Below are 19,817 nucleotides of genomic sequence, written 5' to 3'. Positions count from 1 at the left end.
ATATTATTAAGATCTAATAAGATGCTATAGGCATCAAAAAGTGGTTAAATTGATTCTCAATTTAACTAAAGTGATATTACTGCGGTAGTGAATATGTATGCGTCAATGCTGAAAATCCATCAGCGTCGCGGGGGGACTACATACGCAGTATATAAATTTCACACAATATAATAAACATTAACATCTTGTTTTCAAGACTCGATTAGGCTTTACACATTACACTTTCCTCGATTTTTAAATCATACGAGTCGATTTCATTATTATTTCATACGGAACAATATTACATACACGTTTAAATATACCGATATATATGTAATTTCTATTACAAAAGTAATATTTATTAAAACAAAATTTTTTTCAAGTGGAATTTAATATATAAGAATTTAATATAGATAAGAATAAATTAAATAAGAGGGAGAATCCTTTTTTGGTCGAAATGAATCATTATGATGATGTCTCATAATACTTGTGTTCGTACATCACACAGTTTGTCCTGTAATGTTAATATTTGCAAATCACAATTGATTTTTTGTAAATACATTATTTAGTTTAATCAGGAGTGGGCATGTATTTAAAATATTTATTTGAAAACAGTATTATTAGGATAATTGTGTATCATGTATTTTCAACGGAGAGTACATGAAAATATTCTGCATTTTATATTTTATGGAAGTATATATAAATAAAAATATTTTATATTTTGTGTGTGTATTTCAGTATTAATAATAAAAAAATTGAATGTGTTTTGTATTTTGTATTTTAAATACTAAGATTGATGATTAATGTTATTATTTAAATTATGAAATACATAAACATTTCGATCTTCTAATTTTAAATACATAATGCGTAATACTTTCATGTACACGGCTGAAATATAAAATATAATATAAAATCTACTTTTATTGCGAAAACTGTGTTTTAGATAAAAGTATTTTAAATACATCCCCAGCCCTGAAATTAATTTTAAATTATACGCCGATACGATTTGTCAGACTTGAAGTACCATCATGAACCTGGAAATAACATTATACATTACAATAATTGATAATATAATAATGATGATGAAAATGAACTTAATAACACTCCAAACAACTGATAATTGTAAGTTTTTAAAATAATAGCTGTATTATTACCATTTGAAATGTTTTTTCTTAGCTTTCTATTAGTTCAGTCTCCAGAGCAGGATGTATATTTTTTCTACGCTGAATATTCAACCAAAAACCATTTTCCGGTATTAACATGAAATCTTTGCCAAATTTTAATGGGGATGTAGTTTTTACAGAAGGTTTCAGCTCACATCGTGCTAATAAGTGAAACAGCAAGACTTTGACTTCCAGCATGGCAAACCTGTTAGCTATGCACATTCTCGGTCCTAATCCGAATGGCATATAACTCGAAGAATTGTGCATCTTGTTGTTTAAAAATCTTTCAGGATCAAATTTCTTCGGATTATCGTAATACTTTTCATCATGATGGATTGCAAGAACGGGAATCCAAACAAGCATACCTTTCTTCATAATAAAAGGTTTCTCGTCCGGTAATGCGGGTGGTAACTCAAAAGTTTTTTCGCATATCCTGTCTAAAGCCATGAGTGGTGGATATAATCTAAGAGCCTCACTTATCACAGCATCTAAATATTCAAGTCGATTAATAGATTCGTAAGATACTTCTCCATTCGACTTCTGCAAAACGTTGTCGATCTCTTGTTGTAATTTAATCTGAATTTCAGGATTAGCTGCAATTTCGTGAGCTGCAAAGCACATTGCGGTTGAAGTCGTTTCGAAACCACCGAGAAAAAAGATGAATGCTTGTGCAGTCATGTCGTCGATGTCTAGTTCTCTACGACCCTCTTTGCCTCTAATATCCATCATTAATTGTAGCATATCCGGACGTGTAATGTGTTTTGCATCACGAGTCGCAATTGTGGTCTTTATAATGTCTTTGAAGAAATCCGACACGTAATTGTTCATTATTTTTAAATTAAGAAATCGTCCAAGTTTTGGAAACGTTCCAACAAAAAAGAATTTTATACCGCGAATGACCCCTCTAAAGTTACTCGCCTCCTTGCCGTAAATGTAGAATTTGTTCGTTGGATCTTTCATAGAGTTGATCTTAATTCCGAAAGCACATGTGGCGATAACGTCAGTCGTATATTTAGAGCAGATGTCTTTCATATTTATATCGCCTTTATCCACTAATGATGTTGACAGAAATTTCGCAAAATCCACAGCACATTCAGACATCAACGTGAACATCATTTTCATCTTACTAGAAGTAAAAGATGGACTTAGTAGATTTCTCACGTTCCGCCATTTTTCTCCGTGAAGAGAAAACAAATTTTTCTCAAATAAAGGATCGTTAAAGTCAGCAAAACCACGACGATCTGGAAATGCCTCGAAATTTTTGACAAGAACAGTTTTAATGAGTTCCAGATCGCGAAGGAAGAAAACTGGATTTGTAATAAAGTACATTCCAAAATATTTTGCGTTTGGATTGAAATTGTACATCTTCAGTAAGAAATCGAAGAATGATGTTCGACGAAATATAATTGATATCGAGGATCCGAATAATGGAAGAGGCGGTATGTGTATAATTCCATTTCTTTTAAAGAAATTAAAATTTTTGAAAAGATAATGAATGCTTATCACGCCGATGACTATCGATAATAGTATCGACCAATATTCCATGGCACAAATAGATGTTATTATATAATAAATTCTTCCTATAATTTCTTTGTAAACGTTTGATAAAATGTGACGAACTATACATAGAGCACTAACGATACTGTTGGCACGAGTCGTTGCATACTACTGATCGTCACAGCAGTTCCTACCTCGTAATATACTAGTAATCGTTGTGAGGTAAATACTTTCAAACTACACTATGGGTGTGTTTGAAATGACTCTATCAGCACTAGTTTGTCATTCTGTCCTCGTTTTACGTTTAATGGACGATAAAGGTAGAATGACACAAATAGCGTTAGTATGATCGATTTCTCGAACGCACCTTATACAGGATATGTCAGTGTTGATACTTCGCCTGATGCAAATCAATGAATCATCGTTGTACACGCTGTATATTACACATATATAGATATATAAAATTAAATTACCTTTGGAATCCGTAAAAATTGAACGATAAAGTTTTCATAATCATATTGAATGTGCAGTTTAAAGATTAAAGTATATGCCTAAATAAATTTTGTATGTAATGTCTTATTTTACGATTATTTTTGAAAGATATACAATACGGTGTTCGAAAATATGTTTTATGTTTGTGAAAATCGCAAAAATATGTTTGTGGCAAAAATAACTTTTTATCGAACAACGAGCAACGGCAGTTAGAGATTACTCAGAGTCATGTCCTTGACGATATATAGTATATCAAAGCCATCGGCGCTAGCTGGTTCCATCTGAATATTTATCTTGAAATGCTCTTCAAAATAGATAAACCGTAAAATATCATTTACGATAAGATAATAATGAGTTTGTTAAAACATTCAACAATACGGTCGATAACTTTAAATTAAAAATGATTAGAGAGAAATCGTTGTTATATACATATAGCAATAGATGGTGCTATAAAACATCAGAAACACGCGGATTCTTGAAAAAACGTTAATGAATATTTTCGAAGAGAAAAAAAGAATAGAGGTTGTTGAAAAGTTTAGTGATAAGAGCAATGTCAAATTACATAGTTTTCAATAAAAAAAAAATTGGAGAAGAAGAGGTTTGCAAGACAGTGAGCGGCAGATAAATGTCATAAAAAGACAGAGAAAAGAAAAATACACATGTATATATCCATATTTGGTCAACGAATAAATATATTAATAATTAATGCATTATAGTATTAACACATGAATGGCATAGACAATTTGAAAAAAGAATCGTGCTTCGCGAACTAAGCGCTCATTTATTTGTTTTATGATCTCGTCATCGTAATTTTATTCAAGAAGAATGTGAATGGCTGAAGGAAATACGATAATGAATGATAGATTTGCGGAATCAGAGGTGGAGATACAGGTCGACTTTCACTCCACCGGCGCCGGTTGTCGTCGTTTATCTCATCGATAGTAATCTGTGCCTCATGTAACTTCCGGCAAATTCCAAGGTTCGCTGTATTTTAACGTATTTTATGCTCTTTATTGATGAAAATCGTATTCGGTACATATAATAATTTGGTCTGCTTATTTTCTCGATAAAGAACATAAAAGAAAGAGACAAAGAGAGAACGAGAGTTTGCATGTGTACGATTAATTTAATTTTAGACTGTTTAACGTAACATGGAGAAAGAGTTAGATAAAGAGAATTTTATGGCTCTTACATACATACGCACAATGAATAAATTTAGACGAAGGAATTTATAGATTTAACAACATACCTACGCAGTAGTTTTACACACCTAAATTTAGTATTGGCATATACAGATGTACGAATTTATGGATTTAACAATTCATATAATTAAAAGTTCAAGAATAGCAAATTGATGAGTCAGATAATCAATCGATTAGATAGAAATTAAAAGATCTTTACTGATCCTTGTGTCGTTTACATGACTATCATCGTTTGTTCGTCTATTCTTCCGTCTTGGCAATTGAACGAGTGAGAGACGAGGACGAGAACCATTCTGCATTTCGCTTCCTTCTCGTATCTCCTGCTTACTCGAGCGTTAATTTAATTAATGGTTAAGGACCTTTCTACATTCCATTGAGAGTACACAATCGTCACCTGGGAACACTTCTCGTCCCGACGCGCGACGGTTCGTTACTTTTCCGGTACTCGGATTAATGTCGTGCGTATAGCATTGCTAAATCATTGTTGTTGTTAACAGAAATTATGATTGAAACTCAGACTATTTTTATCACTGGTACAATAGTGAATTTTGAATCGTACAATGTATTTCGTGATTATAAAAAAGTTTTATTGAAACAAACGGTATAATTTACTCAAACTCTGTTATTCATCCATAAAAATCTAAAACTATTATAGTATGTATATGGACCTAACAAAGTGAAAATCTATCGTGTGAGCAAACAAAATCGTTACGAAGTTTGATGTACTAGTGAACTAATTTTGTAATCATCACGCAGATAAATTATCGTCATCTGCGTAATTTAAATGCAGAAACTAGCAACGAGAATCTAAATCAGCGGATTGTCGCATTTGTGCTTTCCCTAAACTATTGTTGCGTGTCGATCGCGGTTGATTTTCGGATAGTATAGTTTACTATAAAAAGTAGTTCTCACACATCACTGCGGATCACGAGCAGTGACGCAACTCGCGCGGTTGTTCGACTTTCATTCTTTTCGCACACGTTCGTACAATCGCGATTCCGTTAACAAGGGCCGCAATTAATAACTTCTTACACGGAAGTCGTCGTCGGCTACGCGTCTCTCTTTTCGCTCCATATCGCATTCTCCGTCTTCCGTTACTGTTACACGATGAAACGGTGATCTGCGCCGCAGAATTGGAGCTGCGGAAGTTCTCTCCGCAACGTGCTGGTTCCTCATTCACCTATACATTAATCGACAATAGCAAACACGCATGTTAATAGTGATGAGAGAGCGAAAAGAAACCAGCGAGGGCGTAAACTGTTATAGTCCCGCTATAGTACTTATTGTTAGTTTGGTTTTATCGAACTGCAGATTATTAATTCAGTTTGCAGTACCTAACGATACAACAGAATGAATACAGTATAATAGTATATGTGGAATAAAATAAAGAAAATATTAGATAATAAATTAATCATATATCGACTTGTGTTTTCTAATATATTAATTTTAATTAAGTTTTTAGAATCATTTTGTTTCCCCTACTATTTATATTAATTCTAATTAGGTGCTCAGAACTATTTTATTTCCTAATGTATATCCTCTGAAGTAATCGCATGAACACGCAGTCAAGCGTCTTTCATTACAATTTATACCAATATAAAATATCTTTTGCGTGTCGGCCACAATCTGTTCTGAAGCAAAACAAACCCGTGTTCTTATCCATGCACTACTATTTCCGCCTGGTCTTATTTATCACACATGTATACACAAGTGCGTATCCACTCACATTCATCCCTGAACGTATTACATTTCTTTCCATATACTCGTACGCCTCGTCCCCGAGGCCTGTAATTTGGCAGGCCCAAAGCGACAGATCTATAATCATTTCACGCTCTCCATATCCGGTACAGTTGCGAATACGTATAACGGGATGTCAGGACGTAGACAGTAGTAATAGCCCCCGGAGCAATACACTAATGTCTCATTTCCAAGTCAAATATAAATGTTTATGAGAAAAATACTTTACAGATATTAATTAATACTATTGGGCGAATAATTCAGTTAAATCTTGGAATAAAATGTAATCGCAAGCAATTGTAATTGGAATGAGTAATTGGAATAACTTCACTTGATACGTATATATTCATCAATTATTTGCGAATTAGATTTTAAAGCCTTATGAATATATTTACTCGTGATAAGAGACTTGTAGTGTCTATCTTTTAATTTTAAATTAACTAGTAGTTTTAAACATGGCCGGAGACATTACCGCGTCTCCTGATAAATATATTAGCAACCACAAAAATTCATCAGTTCATGTTGACATTTTACTTGTATTTATTTTTAGAGTTATTAAACACTTAATGTTTTTTTATTTTAATTTATTTTAATTTAAAAATACTTTATCAATATGTTGTATATTCTTCCTGATAAACATTTTGAATAATTTCCAGTTTAAAAGGTTTCCGTCTATTTAAATTGATAATCAGCTGTGTCAACGAGACGGTACTTAATCGTCCGATTATATACCGGAGTGATGTTTTCAAATCGGCCGTGCTCGTAACTCGTAATTTCTTTTGCGTGATTATTCCCACACGGTAATTCGGATTCGGAGGTATGCAACCTGCATCATAAACGCTTCTTGCTACCACTATTCCACCGACATAGAATTAACAACGGTTAATAAGAATCCTCGATTTGCTCCGCCACCATGTCTGCCGTAATTATCATGCACCATGCATAACATTTTGACTCGGCACCTGAGTGAGTTTGGTGATTGGTATGTTAATGATGTGCGCCGGTGGTCCAGCCTCACTTTCTTTCGAATAATCCTTTTGCGTGTACTCATACGAGCTATTCGCGCAGAGAGGGCACGCGTATGCACACGCGCGTGTACGTGAAAAATCGAAGCAGCTCGTAAAATTAAAACTACATCGGACGTTCACCGAGATCGCGAATAAATCACATAGATTTACAGAAAATCCAGGCTCGTGTTACTTTTTCCCAGAAAGTACATTATCTCGTGTTCTCTAACTACTGCTCAATTCTTCCTGGCTATTATTTTAGAATGATCGATGCCGTTGTAATAGATGAAATAAGAAACGCTTTCTTGAATGACTTGACAGTCGAGAGTCGACTAAAAAGAACGCTTTAACGATAAATGTCCTTCTCTCGTTTAAATTATTCTGTGTACTATGTGTATCGCCTACGCATAGCACCTGCTTGCATGTCGTTATTCAAAGTAAAAGCATTATAACGGAACTAGTGATTTATTAATTGTTGCAAAATATGTTTGACGTTTTTTTATGATTTTATATGTTTTGTAAACTGGCACAGCTTATGGAATTAATTATATATCTTGATGTAACATATAGTGCTCCAAATTGAAATTCTGTTAAAGTCTGTGTGTGATTCGTAAATATTTAATATTAATTTTACTAAAAAAAATCAGCAAGATAGTAAAATATCTTTATTTTGATTTTTAAACTATCAAATTTGGGACAAAAAATCAATATTTTTATTTTTATAATATAAAAATTAAGTCATTTTGACTTTATTTTGACTTAGTGTGTTTCTTGGGAAAGATTATCTTTTAAATAGTAACAGAAAATCTGGCTTAGTCATAAGAAATATATTTTATTACGTTTGATCAAAAGTAGTGAATGGGAAAAAAAATAAACTCATGGATATTCTCGGGATTAATAAATGTATCTAAACAACACATACTCCTCAACTCTCGCGGAGATCGTGATAAATAGCGGCTAAGTTTGTTTCACGTATGCTGACCCTTCGGCTAGCCCGAGTAAACCTCGCATTGCCGTTCCACGAGCTATCCTCTCATACCACGGCGGGCTATTTCACGCCAGCCGGCCACGTAGCGCAGAAGTGCATTCGTGCGCGTATGAAGGTTGTACAGTCTGTAGGAACGTAGTCACATGCTTGGCCGGCAGGTATGCGACATTGAGCCAAGGCCACTGTAGACTGCACCGGCAAACGGACGTTTATAAGTACGGCACACACCGAGTCGGAGTACGCGCACATCCTTCTGAGGTACGCGTAGACACGGGCAGCCTTTCCTCATGTGCGTGCATACGTGCGTGCGTGCATATGTAACACGAGCGTTCGCGAGAATATATATGCGTGCCTGCAGGCGAGTCTCGTGCCCCGCAGGTGAATTCGCATATAAGTAGGTACGCGAGGGAGTCGTTCCGGGTGGTGTCGTTGCGTGAACAGATGCGTGTGTAAAGTCTTTTTAACACCGTTTAACTCATTGCCGAGAGCCGCGAACATAATAAAAAACAATTCTGATTTTCAATAGAGTTGAAGCAGCCGTAAACTAATTGTCTTCCTTTTCCCTCTTTCTTACTATCTCATAATTATAAGGTTATATTCTAAAAAAATATTATGTTCTATTACAGTATACGAAAGGGTTTGACCAGTGTCGTGTGAGAGTATTAAGTGGAATATTTCAAATATTGAAGAATTTCACGAAAAATGTTTGTTCTTTAATGGAATGATATATCTCAACATTATTTCTGTATATGATAAAATGGAAAAATATTGTATTATATAGCTTTATGTAATACAGGATTTGTTTAAGAAGTTTCGAGACTGGATTCAGAAAAAATCCAGACTCGATACTTCTTAGACAGATTGTGTATTATATAAAAATGTAAATATTATTTTTATAAAGGTATATATTTTCATTAAGTAATAAAGTCCAGTGGATGTTCTCTCTTTGCAGTCTGTGCATGTTGGACTTTCTCTATACTGCAATTTCTCCTTTCCTGCCTGCGGTAGTTCTTCTCACTAAACGAGTTCGCCCTTCGCAGAACTAGGAACGATGCTCCTAAATTGGTCACCATAGTGATGTATAGGTTCGCCCAGATTGGTCGTATCTGCCGCACTCATCTTTCCCCTCTTCTCTGCTCGAATTCTAACGACCGCACGTTAATGCAGGCTCGGCCAATTTAAGAATTCTCTAGCTAAATCTGTTTCGGCAGTTTAAACTACATGTACGATCATTGCTTTATATTGTACAGTCTTTTTATTGTTTAGTAACCTTTATAATATTATATAATATTTTTAGCTATATACATTAATGTAATTCAATGTATTTCCTGCTGGTTGTCATTAATTTACAGAATCAAATGATCAAATTTAATCGTGGACTTTCCGATTATTTTTTTAAATAACACGAAACTTGAAATTACGAAAAAGTTTTGCTACACATTCCCTGTTTAGTCTGTGAATAAGAATTCACGTACATATATTATCCAATAAATACTCAATGTCCATTTTATTATTCTTCTAATTGGAATTGTTAGCTATTAAAAAATTGATTTTACGATCGCGTGTAAATATGCGGGCGCGATTAAGTGTCATAAAGCTGCCGTTGTCTGAGAGTTCATAATTCGGCTGATAAATCAATCGTGCGCCTCGATCGATTCGCCGAATGTAAGAGCGAAAGAGTTATGACGGCATATCGTGGAATCTACGGGCGCTCTCTCGGAATTCATCGAGAAAACTAGAATAGCCCGAAGGGCCAGACATAGGGGCCCTATTATAGGCACCTATGCCGCCACTTAAAGTCCTGAACCACTGACCGGATGGGAGAACCACCGGTACTAACCGTGGCTGCAACCGTTTTCGAGCACTTTTTGTGTCTAGGGCTGGACCGTAACGTTCCTTCGGATGCTTCGTCCCTCGTTAGTTCGTGTGCGAGGTCTCGTTAGAATTCACAATAGACCGCACGGGAACGCTCCGAGGCGTCTTGCAAAAAATCTTTCCGACAACTAGAATTTTATAGTATTTTACACATAAAACGAACCGACATACAAAACGTATTTCTATTAAGATTAATTTACTATCGTTGTAATTCTTTTGAAGTTATCGATGTATATAAATAAAATTATCTTGCTCTCTTAAAATGTCGATTTCAATCATTGATTTTTAATCACGTATAATCCCAATTAAATTATATATTTACTTTTTTCTTATGTTAGTATTTAAAAAAGAGTGAAATAATATATTTTAAAGATCACAATCACATTTGATATGATATGCATCAATTAAATAAAAAGGAAGAACAACATAGGGTACTAGTGAACTGGTGATATAAACGGAAAAGAGCTAATGAAAGAATAAGCCGTAAAAATAAAATAAAATTTTTTCATTTAAGGTTTTGCTTTCGAAAAAATCAATTTCAAATATTCGCTGAACGTGAGCACTTAACTATGTTTTGATAATAATCTCACATTAAACTATTATTTTATATTTATACTTATTACTACTATATGTTGAGTAATTAAGACAAAGTTTATTCATAAATTGCTGAAAATATTACTCAATCTATCAATTACACAATTCTGCTCGGCAAATATTTGAAATCTATTTCTTCGAAAACTAAATCTCATATGAAAAAAATTATTCCACGTTTTCGACTTATTTATTTATGTAGAATAATTCTCCTTTCCCGATTATACATACTACTAATTCACTTTTTATAATAATATTTTTTACTTACATTAAGAAATAATTTTGTGAATATTAAAATATATAAAATAAAAAATGTGACTTAAGATGCCGATGATTCGCTTTGATCACCTGATTATTTAGTTGATGATAGCTGACAATTTTTCAAATGTATCTGACCTATGGACAACGGCAGAGTCAGGTATCAAATTAGTGCCTTAAAACGCAATCATTAATCACAGTTAACTTTTTGACCGTCTTAATCGTTCTTCGAAAAATTATAAATGGCAAATTTCGCGAACTGTGTGAATCGATTGACCGCGGCTAGAACTGATCCTATACTTTTTAGGCTTTTAGCAGCGATACTTCTAAAGCAGTATGTTCTGATATGCTCAAAGAGAAACCGTATATCATATCAACAAGAAAAATTGAGAGTTCCTATAATGGGGCGCGGCACAATAATTTAGGGAATTAACGAGGTATCCCAATAAATCCAATGATTGACGATTCCATTTAAATCCTTAGTGAGAAAGGCAAAGAAAGCCGAACGGCGGGGATTAATCCTTTCCATGAGGGTTCCTCCCGAATATCAATTGCTAATAATTCCACCAATAATTCGCGATAAGATCGAATCTAAAAGGTAAAAAAAATTCAAAAATATATGAATATAATATCGCGAGTCCGACTAAATCCTGCAAGCCAAATTCTTTTGTTATTCTTTCGCAACGAATTTTAGCAAAAGAAATATTTAATTTTATTTTTATAAAAAGTTAATTTTCTAAAGCTTATTTGAAAAAATAATTTTAAATTAAAAAAAATTATATTTAAATTAATTCTTTCTTATATAGATACGTATAAATTTTTTTAAATAAGTGACTTAAATCCATACTAGATATACTATCAAATCATTCAAATCTTCCTCGTAAATTTTTATTATTAGTTTCTATAAAATTTACAATGCTATTATTTATAACAACAAATGAGAAACGAGCACTATGAACAAGTAATTAATCAATAATTTTCTTTTGTTTACGTTTGCTAAATTAAATTTCATATATCAAAACGAGCTAAAATCTCTTATTATACTTATTATACTTATAAAATGTGAATGTTATCTCCTTTCGCAGATTCCTCAAAACTGTGAATCAAGTAGCGACTTTCGCGTCTTGAGAAAGCGCAATGAACCAGCGGACATAAACTTCGTCGATACAACACGACGCGATGCACATTTTCGCGAAACCGACAATCGACATACGACGGCGTCGGATCAAGAATCATGTTCGTGCATCAGAGACACACGCCGAGTCAGGGACCTGCCTTTAACCCGCCGGGTTAAGTATAGTTTTACCCAACCCCGTTCACCTTTTTCGCTCATTGTGGTTGGCATCCGTCGATTGATAGAAACGAAACCGCGGCACGAACAAGTCACGGCCTTTCTCGGAAGTGACGCGGCCTTAACCGGATAGGTTCGGTGAAACGGTCGCATCCAATATTACGCGCTGCGCACGTTGCACGCACACCGTGTACCACAGTCTTGGCCTTGACTTCTTCCACGGCTTTCTACTATAATATAGTATGCCCGGCAGTTTTCCTAAACCTGTAACGAGCACACTTGCGAGAAAATTGTGCATAGCCTCTATGGTGTCGAAAAATCCCGACTGAGTTTGAAAGTTTTTTTTACGAAATGTAGACGGTACACGGTGAAACGCACAGCAGCCGGACGACAAAAAATCACGGCAAACTCCGGCGCCAGGTACTCTCCGGCAATGACCTTCGACTGAAATTAGTACCTACGGATTTGTTCTTGCCATGATAAAAAGGGGCATCTACCTGGCCATGGCGTTATGTCGTTAATGCCATCGATCGGGAATACAAAGCTTTTCTGTCATCTCATAGTGGTTTTGAAATCGAAAAAATATATACATATAATTGCAAATTACGCAGAGAAATATATAGTTTTTATAATAATAAGGCATAAATCTTTTGGTGTTACTCACAGAAATGCGTTCTAAAACTATAGTAACGAATTTTACTGTAATTATCACATTTTGGAATGCAGTTAATATATCCAAATTTATTTTTACCTACATATATGCTGTAATTATTTTATTAATAATGTATTAATAAAACAATTATAGCACATAAAAATAAATTATAAAATAAAAATTAGTATATATATCTTTACATGCGTATCTTTATATAGTTTATCATTTCGTTCTTTAATACCTAGTGTTTCGATTAAAAAAATTGTTATAATAAATAATATTAAAATTTGTTCGCTTTTATGTGATATTACACAATACTCAGTGTATTGCATACGTGACAAAAAATATATATCATGGTACTGAAGGATAACTGCAAATTGCGAGGCCGAAAAAAATAGTTTTCTCAAAATATATATAGTATTAAAATACACACACATACGTTTTAATTAATTCAATTAATAATACTAGCTAAATACCGATAATTCTTGTCGTCTATGAAACAAATTAATTTAAGATTTTTCAAATATTTTAATATTATTTAAGAAATTTATTCATATTTTAAAAATAATTTTGAAAGATTCAATGTGTAGTCGTTGTAGAATATCATTTCATTCCTAATTATCATTCTTGTTTGTCCATGGAACGATTGTCACTTGTATCCGTCAGTACAGGATGAGCATAGTACCACGCTCTATTTATGCGTACTTATAAAGCAACGAGCTTAACGATGCTCTTTTCCTAGAGACAAACCGTTCGTTCTGGAAGTATAATCCACGAGCGACTACAGCAAACCGGGTCTTCCCATTGTTAATTGCGTGGAAGTAATTAGACTGCGTAAGCCACTAATCTAAAGCATCCGTCATTCGTGCGCATTACTCTTTCAAATGTTCTACGTTTAGAATTTCAACCAACCAACGCATGTAATGATCGATCGTTGAATAACGGATACAAAGGTGAAAATTCCTACAAGTCATTTGGTGAACATTGCCTGCGAGAATAATTATCCGTTGATTCTAAAGTTCTAAATTGTGCCAGCATTTAGCAAGATTGCTTGATTAAATCGTGCGCGCGCGTTTGTTATGACTAGATTATAATTAACAAATTTATATGAAATATGGTTTGTTGTACGTACATTATAGTTATATATTTTTTCGATATGTGTAATTATAATTTTTAAAACTGATATCTTTTTTGTATAAAAGTTTTAATTAATAAATTTAATCAGAAAAGGTTCTCAATAATATACATAAATATAAGAAAAATTTCTACTTAAGTCTATTATAATTTTAGTCGAAATAACCGAAATTTTTATTGATATAATCAGAATTTTCTAGTTTGTATGTCTTTTTATTTTCAAATTTTCTATTTTTAACCAAACATATTTTTCTTAGTGATGATTCAATCAAACGGTTCTCATTAAAAATTGTGTGCCTTCCAACAAGCGACACAGTATAACACAGTAATCATTTTATTCTTGTTTAACAAGGCGAACAAGGATGTATTAATACATTGTGTTATATACCGTGTCATTTGTGTCAGGCACTCTAAATACATTTAAAAATAAATCATTTATCTGAAATCGAATCAAATAATAATTTTTAATAAATAACAAGAATTGCGTAAAGAACAGATTAATAATTAATAAATATATTGATGAAATATTTTCAAAAGTTTTTGCAATTAATATTGTCTAGTCGACTTATATTGAGCTGAACACGAGCATTATACGTGGGTTGAGTAAAAAGTAGGTGAAGGAACAGGAGACGGTTAAGCAATGCGTTTAACGAGGGTCAAGTGCCGAGACAATTATTATATTATTACGGCAACACGGCGCTTGACTGAGCGGCATTGACGTGTGTATGTATATTGTTAGTCTATTATGCGTCATTATGTGACTATATACGCGCGGGCGTGTCAATACGTCCTTCTCACTTAATTGGATCCAATCGGTTCGTAGATTGCAACAGGTACTGCGCACAAAATGGTCGTCCAGTTATTCCAAAACACAATCGCGAATTATAGACCTAAATATTTTGACAGCCAGCCGATATAATCTTATAGTTCTTTATTTCTTATTGGCAAGTAAAAGTAATTATACTTTTTCAAAATACAACTTATTTGATACATAAAAAATCGAGCCCTACAGGTATTTCTGCCTACGTACTGTACATGCACGAGCGTACATGAGGAATATGCATTTTATCACATATCGTTACATCTGTTCCGTGCGGAATTACGCAATTGTTACGCGTCCGTGCAGGCATGCAACACGATGCACATGCAATCAGTTATTAATATCGCCGCGCGCGGTTGAGATGCTGTGGTCTCCCCTGTATTTTAAAGGGGTTAATACAACTGTATCGTTTATCAACGACAACCACAAATACGCCGAATGAAATACGGTCGGAGTAATAGCCGCTGTAAAAACCCCGAATGCCCCGTGGGCCCGATCGATAACGCCCACACACACGTGCGCGTCCGGTGTACGGCCCTGCACTTTCATTCCCCCGAGAGACTGAGAGGACCGATAATTCGCGTAAAAACTTCAGACCATAATTAAATCTATCTTGCGTATCGGTGACTTTAGAGATTTCACGTCTTCTGGCGATATTTCTGGGCGAGTGGTTTCATTTCGCACGTATCCTCAGTCAAAATCAATTGACGATAAATATAAGTCAGATAATACATATAATTTCACTTTATGTCTTCAGAAAAGGAAAGGGAAGGAGGGAGAAGAGAGAGAGAGAGAGAGAGAGTGAGAAAGCATCAAAATTGAATATACGATATTTTCGAAAATCAATATAATTATAATTACAAATATAATAAAAATTTATGTAGAATACAATTTTTATTTAATTAATTTATTTAATTATAATAATTTTACATTTTTCTTCGCTTATTATTATTATATATATTGTATAATAGCCAATATTATCATCTAACATTTTATATAAGATAAAAGTTTTTCTTTTCATAATTAAACTTTTGCTTCCAAGCAATGTAAATATATGAATGTAAATGTATGAAATATATTAATTCATTTATTTTCCATCGAGCTCTTTAATTATAAAGTTACCGAAGGTAATTGTATTTAATTATGTTCTCAGCTCGTTGCTAATTTCTTCAAAACGATTTCCGCGGAATGATGTACTCGGAGTTAAAGTAAATTGACATTAAGAACTGCATGTAATGTGTGATAGCAGCAAGGACATACACCAACGTCATTCTATATTACAACATTTCCTCCGCATGTGTATATAGGAACACTTCGGACAATATCAGGCATAATGAAAAAAAAAATTAAGTACATGAGACAGAACAGAGTGAACGAGCTATTGTCTTCTCTTTGTTGACCTTTCAAAGATGGAGAAAAATTGCACACACTATTGCACTCGAGGATATATCATCGGATAAATTGCAATGTCATGTCACTCGTTGGACTACGATTTCAGCAAGTAAGTGTTATAATGGAAATGCTAGGAACATGAACACAAACAGTCAGTGGTTCAAAAACATTAGCAGTTCTATGAAAAAACCGAGTTATTAAAAATAAAAATTGTATTTTAAAAAGACATTACATTAAAATATATTTAATTATAGTACAGTTTCTAATCATCATTAATATTGATAACTTGTTAAGATATGCTTTCCACGATATTTTTGGCTAGAATTTTAGTTAAAAACTTCCAAATCCTCCAAATCTTGAATCAATGAATGTGGCAAAATTACTATCTTTAATAAATAATTTATTTTTCAAAAAAATTTTTATGATTGATCAGATATTTTTAATCCGATTTACATCCAGATATTGGAACGATCAATTCATCGAACAATTTTTGTATATATTAGTAAAACTCTTATAAAACTCTTTTGTGTGGAAAGCACGATTAACAACAAACTATAATTAATAATAATGATGATTAGAAGGATATACCAAATATATACATTTTAGTTAATGTAATGTTTAATTTTTAACCCCTTCACCTATAATATCGTGCGAGTGAGAGCCATGGTTATGATATATCGTTATATGTTTTTCAGTACAAACATAATAGATACGAATCAGGCTCGTGCTACGTATTGTAGATCAGGTCAAACGTAAACATAAGTTCATGCTCGATGCATAATCGACCTTGCTATTGATTGTGGCACACACCATCGGGACTTAAATCGTAGAGTCATAAGAAATCAATACAATATAATCTTCCCTTTTACAAAGAACAGCTGACAATGTTCTTCTGTCACTGACTGTAATTGCCTTATTCAGAACTTGTTAATTACAGAAAACTACGAAATAATAAAGATATTAAATTTAGAAAAATAATTTCGAAAGCAATCAGATTAAATATTCAATTCTATAAACCAAAAGCATAAAATATTCGACATCCCTACAGCGTGTCACCGATAAGTAAGAATACGCAGCAATTATAATTCCCGTGTAGATATTAAATACAGATATATTATAAGACTTTTAATGCTTTTTTCTTGTACCGTATCATCAAATTGCATTTAATTAGGAATCAATTTATGTTGTTGCATGCAAATAACTCGATAAATCTGAAACATTTTCACGTTTGTCTGTATGTCGTTTAGCCAGCTCTTGGTCGTTCTTCAAGGTGACCGTCTGAAAGTTTCGTTAATACAATTATTCCGTCAAGGATAAACTCTGTAAATAAGGCACTTTGTATTCCCGTTGAGTGAATCGCACCAATGTCGACACGAAACAAAAATACTGAATAATCCCAGTGCTATGCGATTAAAAGTGATACTTGAAGAAGGGGATTCGTTTGTTGTCCAATTTTTCGTAACAATCATTGTATATAGCATAGAAACATGTTAACAAAACAGAAAGGCTAAAGCAATAAAGTTTTTGTACTATTACATTTTCTATATTGTAATATAACGTTTACAATGTTACTGCAATATTGTTGGAATATGACAATATTCTTCCAATATCGTTGAAATGATGTGTGCTGTATAAAATAATTACAAAGGAAATTGGTGTAGTGAAATTAAACATAACTGAATTAACAAAATAAATTTCTTAAATAAAATAAATTCTTAATTAAATTTGTTTAATATGAAAAAGGTTGATCGCTCAATATTATTTTAATGTGCACTTTTCCATAAATTTTGGAGATTCACGGTACAGAAAAAGATTTTCAATTAAGATTAGATGTATTATAGTATAATAAAGATAAATTTGCGATAATATTATACTTTAATTGTTTTACTTGATAAATTACAAAGAATGTGATAAAATCGAATGAACGCATTTTGAGATGGCGTTATGCATTAGGCCGACTTTGAGACGTTGAACAGTACTGTTTTAATTCACTATGCCGGAAATGACGATGTCAGCGGGGCATGGCTGAGGACGATTCAGGACGGGTAAAGAGTAGAATAAAACTCACGAATCCGCACACGGTGAAACTGCTGAAAACAACTAAATGTACCGTTCGTGGGAATGCAGAACACTTTATGCGTTCGTTAAATTTATAATGAGCGAGCACGCTACGTTGATCTGACCTAATCACGAAATGAAAACCGCAGAGATAATTACAAAAAAATCATATATTTTTTACAAACTTTTAAAATGTATGCCAAATCAAAAGTATAAAAACTGACACATATTACAATATTATATATACATATAATTAGATAGAATAAAATTATTAATATTTTTCAGAAAAAAACAGAAATGGCTCTTCTATCAGGCAATGCATTGGTTAGATGTACAATGATTTTCACGCGATCCAGAATCTTAAAAACGACGATTTTTCGAAATAATTAGGAGCTTGACCAGCGCGGAATGAACGGAGCAACTCTCATTTAATATCAACAGTGCTTTTTGAACGCTTACGTGCATTTAAGTCACATATGTATCATGCCGCATTTCTCTCGTGTGTATGTTACTAAATTTCATAAGAGAGATAAAGAAAACGCATATATAAATTATTAAATTCCGCTATGCGCGGACGAAATAAACGGAAGCGAGATGGAGCCCGTAGACAAAGACCTTAAGTTATCCGCACGCGTCGCTTGGCTCCGGCCTGCAACTCGACATACATAAATGCATGAGGAATGCGCGCGTGTCGTAGACTAAGCTTTACCACATTACTGATTTTAATAAATGCGCTCCCACATGCCTTATTTATCTTTAGATTTCTTTTTTACTTAAATTAAAGTGCTTTCCATTTGGTTGACCCAAGTCAACGTAAGAGTCGTTCTATCTTTGTTAATCATTGAATGCCAAGAAAGATAGAATGACGTTTGTATCGATTTGTGTTACTAAGCGTCTTTAGTAAAAAAAAAATGAAATCTTTTCTCTCTACCTAAGATAAATGTACCAATTAGTTGATAATTAGTAGACAATACCCAATTATGAAATAACAAACATGTTTAATATTCAGCTTTTAATAATATGTATAACTGTAAATAAATTCGTCTTGTTAAATTTTTATAAACATCGAATTTATTTACAGTTATATGAACTATTCAAAGCTGAATATTAAAAATTTTTGTCCAATAATTGGGTCATCGCCATAAAACGTGTGACCCCGCATAATCTATTCTACTTTTCTAATATAATATTTAGACCTGTTTATTCCTTCTTTCTATCTAAATAAAGATATGGGTTCTCAGGATTCAATTTGCAGCGTTTATGAGAACGGATCGTGAGTACTGCTTATTCTTCTTCTTGCTTGCACCATGCTACACATACCTCTGCGGGGAGGGGCATTTAATTTCTTAAACTTCTTTTTCCTCTCCCCCCCCCCCCCCTCCGAACAATCTATTCATTTATTATATATATATTCTCCTTCGGAGTTTTATACGACAAAAATCGTGCCTGACCTAAGGCTCCCCTACACGCATACTCGCCATACTTCCTACACATCGATCGCGAGGTAATCTATCCAAGTCGAAATACCGTCGACGAAATCGAGAGGAGAAGTTCTCACGTTACTCTCGACTCGCGCGTACGCGTTTACCCGCCTCCGCATTTATATACGTGCGTGTGTCGTTTACGCGGCCCACGGCGCGCACACATACAATGTGTACATATATATATATATATATACACA

General features: G+C 33.6%; 1 protein-coding gene across 2 annotated transcripts; it reads right to left on the bottom strand.

Moving 5' to 3' along the window:
- Positions 1-430: 430 nt before the first annotated feature.
- LOC108774079 (cytochrome P450 9e2-like) lies at positions 431-2,794 on the bottom strand. 2 transcript variants are annotated; one of them, XR_001940711.1, is made up of 3 exons: positions 1,134-2,794; positions 975-1,013; positions 431-493 (listed from the first exon to the last, which is right to left on the bottom strand). XR_001940711.1 is itself a non-coding variant. In XM_018540092.1 (2 exons), exon 1 carries the CDS (start codon positions 2,685-2,687, stop codon positions 1,152-1,154), a length of 1,536 nt encoding a protein of 511 aa, XP_018395594.1. In that variant the 5' UTR covers positions 2,688-2,794; the 3' UTR covers positions 934-1,013; positions 1,134-1,151. The 2 variants fall into 2 exon arrangements, 1 of the variants encoding a protein (XP_018395594.1); XM_018540092.1 differs by lacking the exon at positions 431-493 and having other exon boundaries at positions 934-1,013.
- Positions 2,795-19,817: the final 17,023 nt, after the last annotated feature.

Source organism: Cyphomyrmex costatus, unplaced genomic scaffold (genome assembly GCF_001594065.2).
Source record: "Cyphomyrmex costatus isolate MS0001 unplaced genomic scaffold, Ccosl1.0 scaffold23, whole genome shotgun sequence".
NCBI classification, from domain to species: Eukaryota; Metazoa; Arthropoda; class Insecta; order Hymenoptera; family Formicidae; genus Cyphomyrmex; species Cyphomyrmex costatus.
Note: the sequence above shows the minus strand (reverse complement) of the source record. Positions and strands in the feature narration are given on the sequence as shown.

What these genes read in the sequence shown, in the direction of transcription:
- LOC108774079 (XM_018540092.1), bottom strand. Translation starts at nt 2,687, where the DNA reads ATGGAATATTGGTCGATACTATTATCGATAGTCATCGGCGTGATAAGC.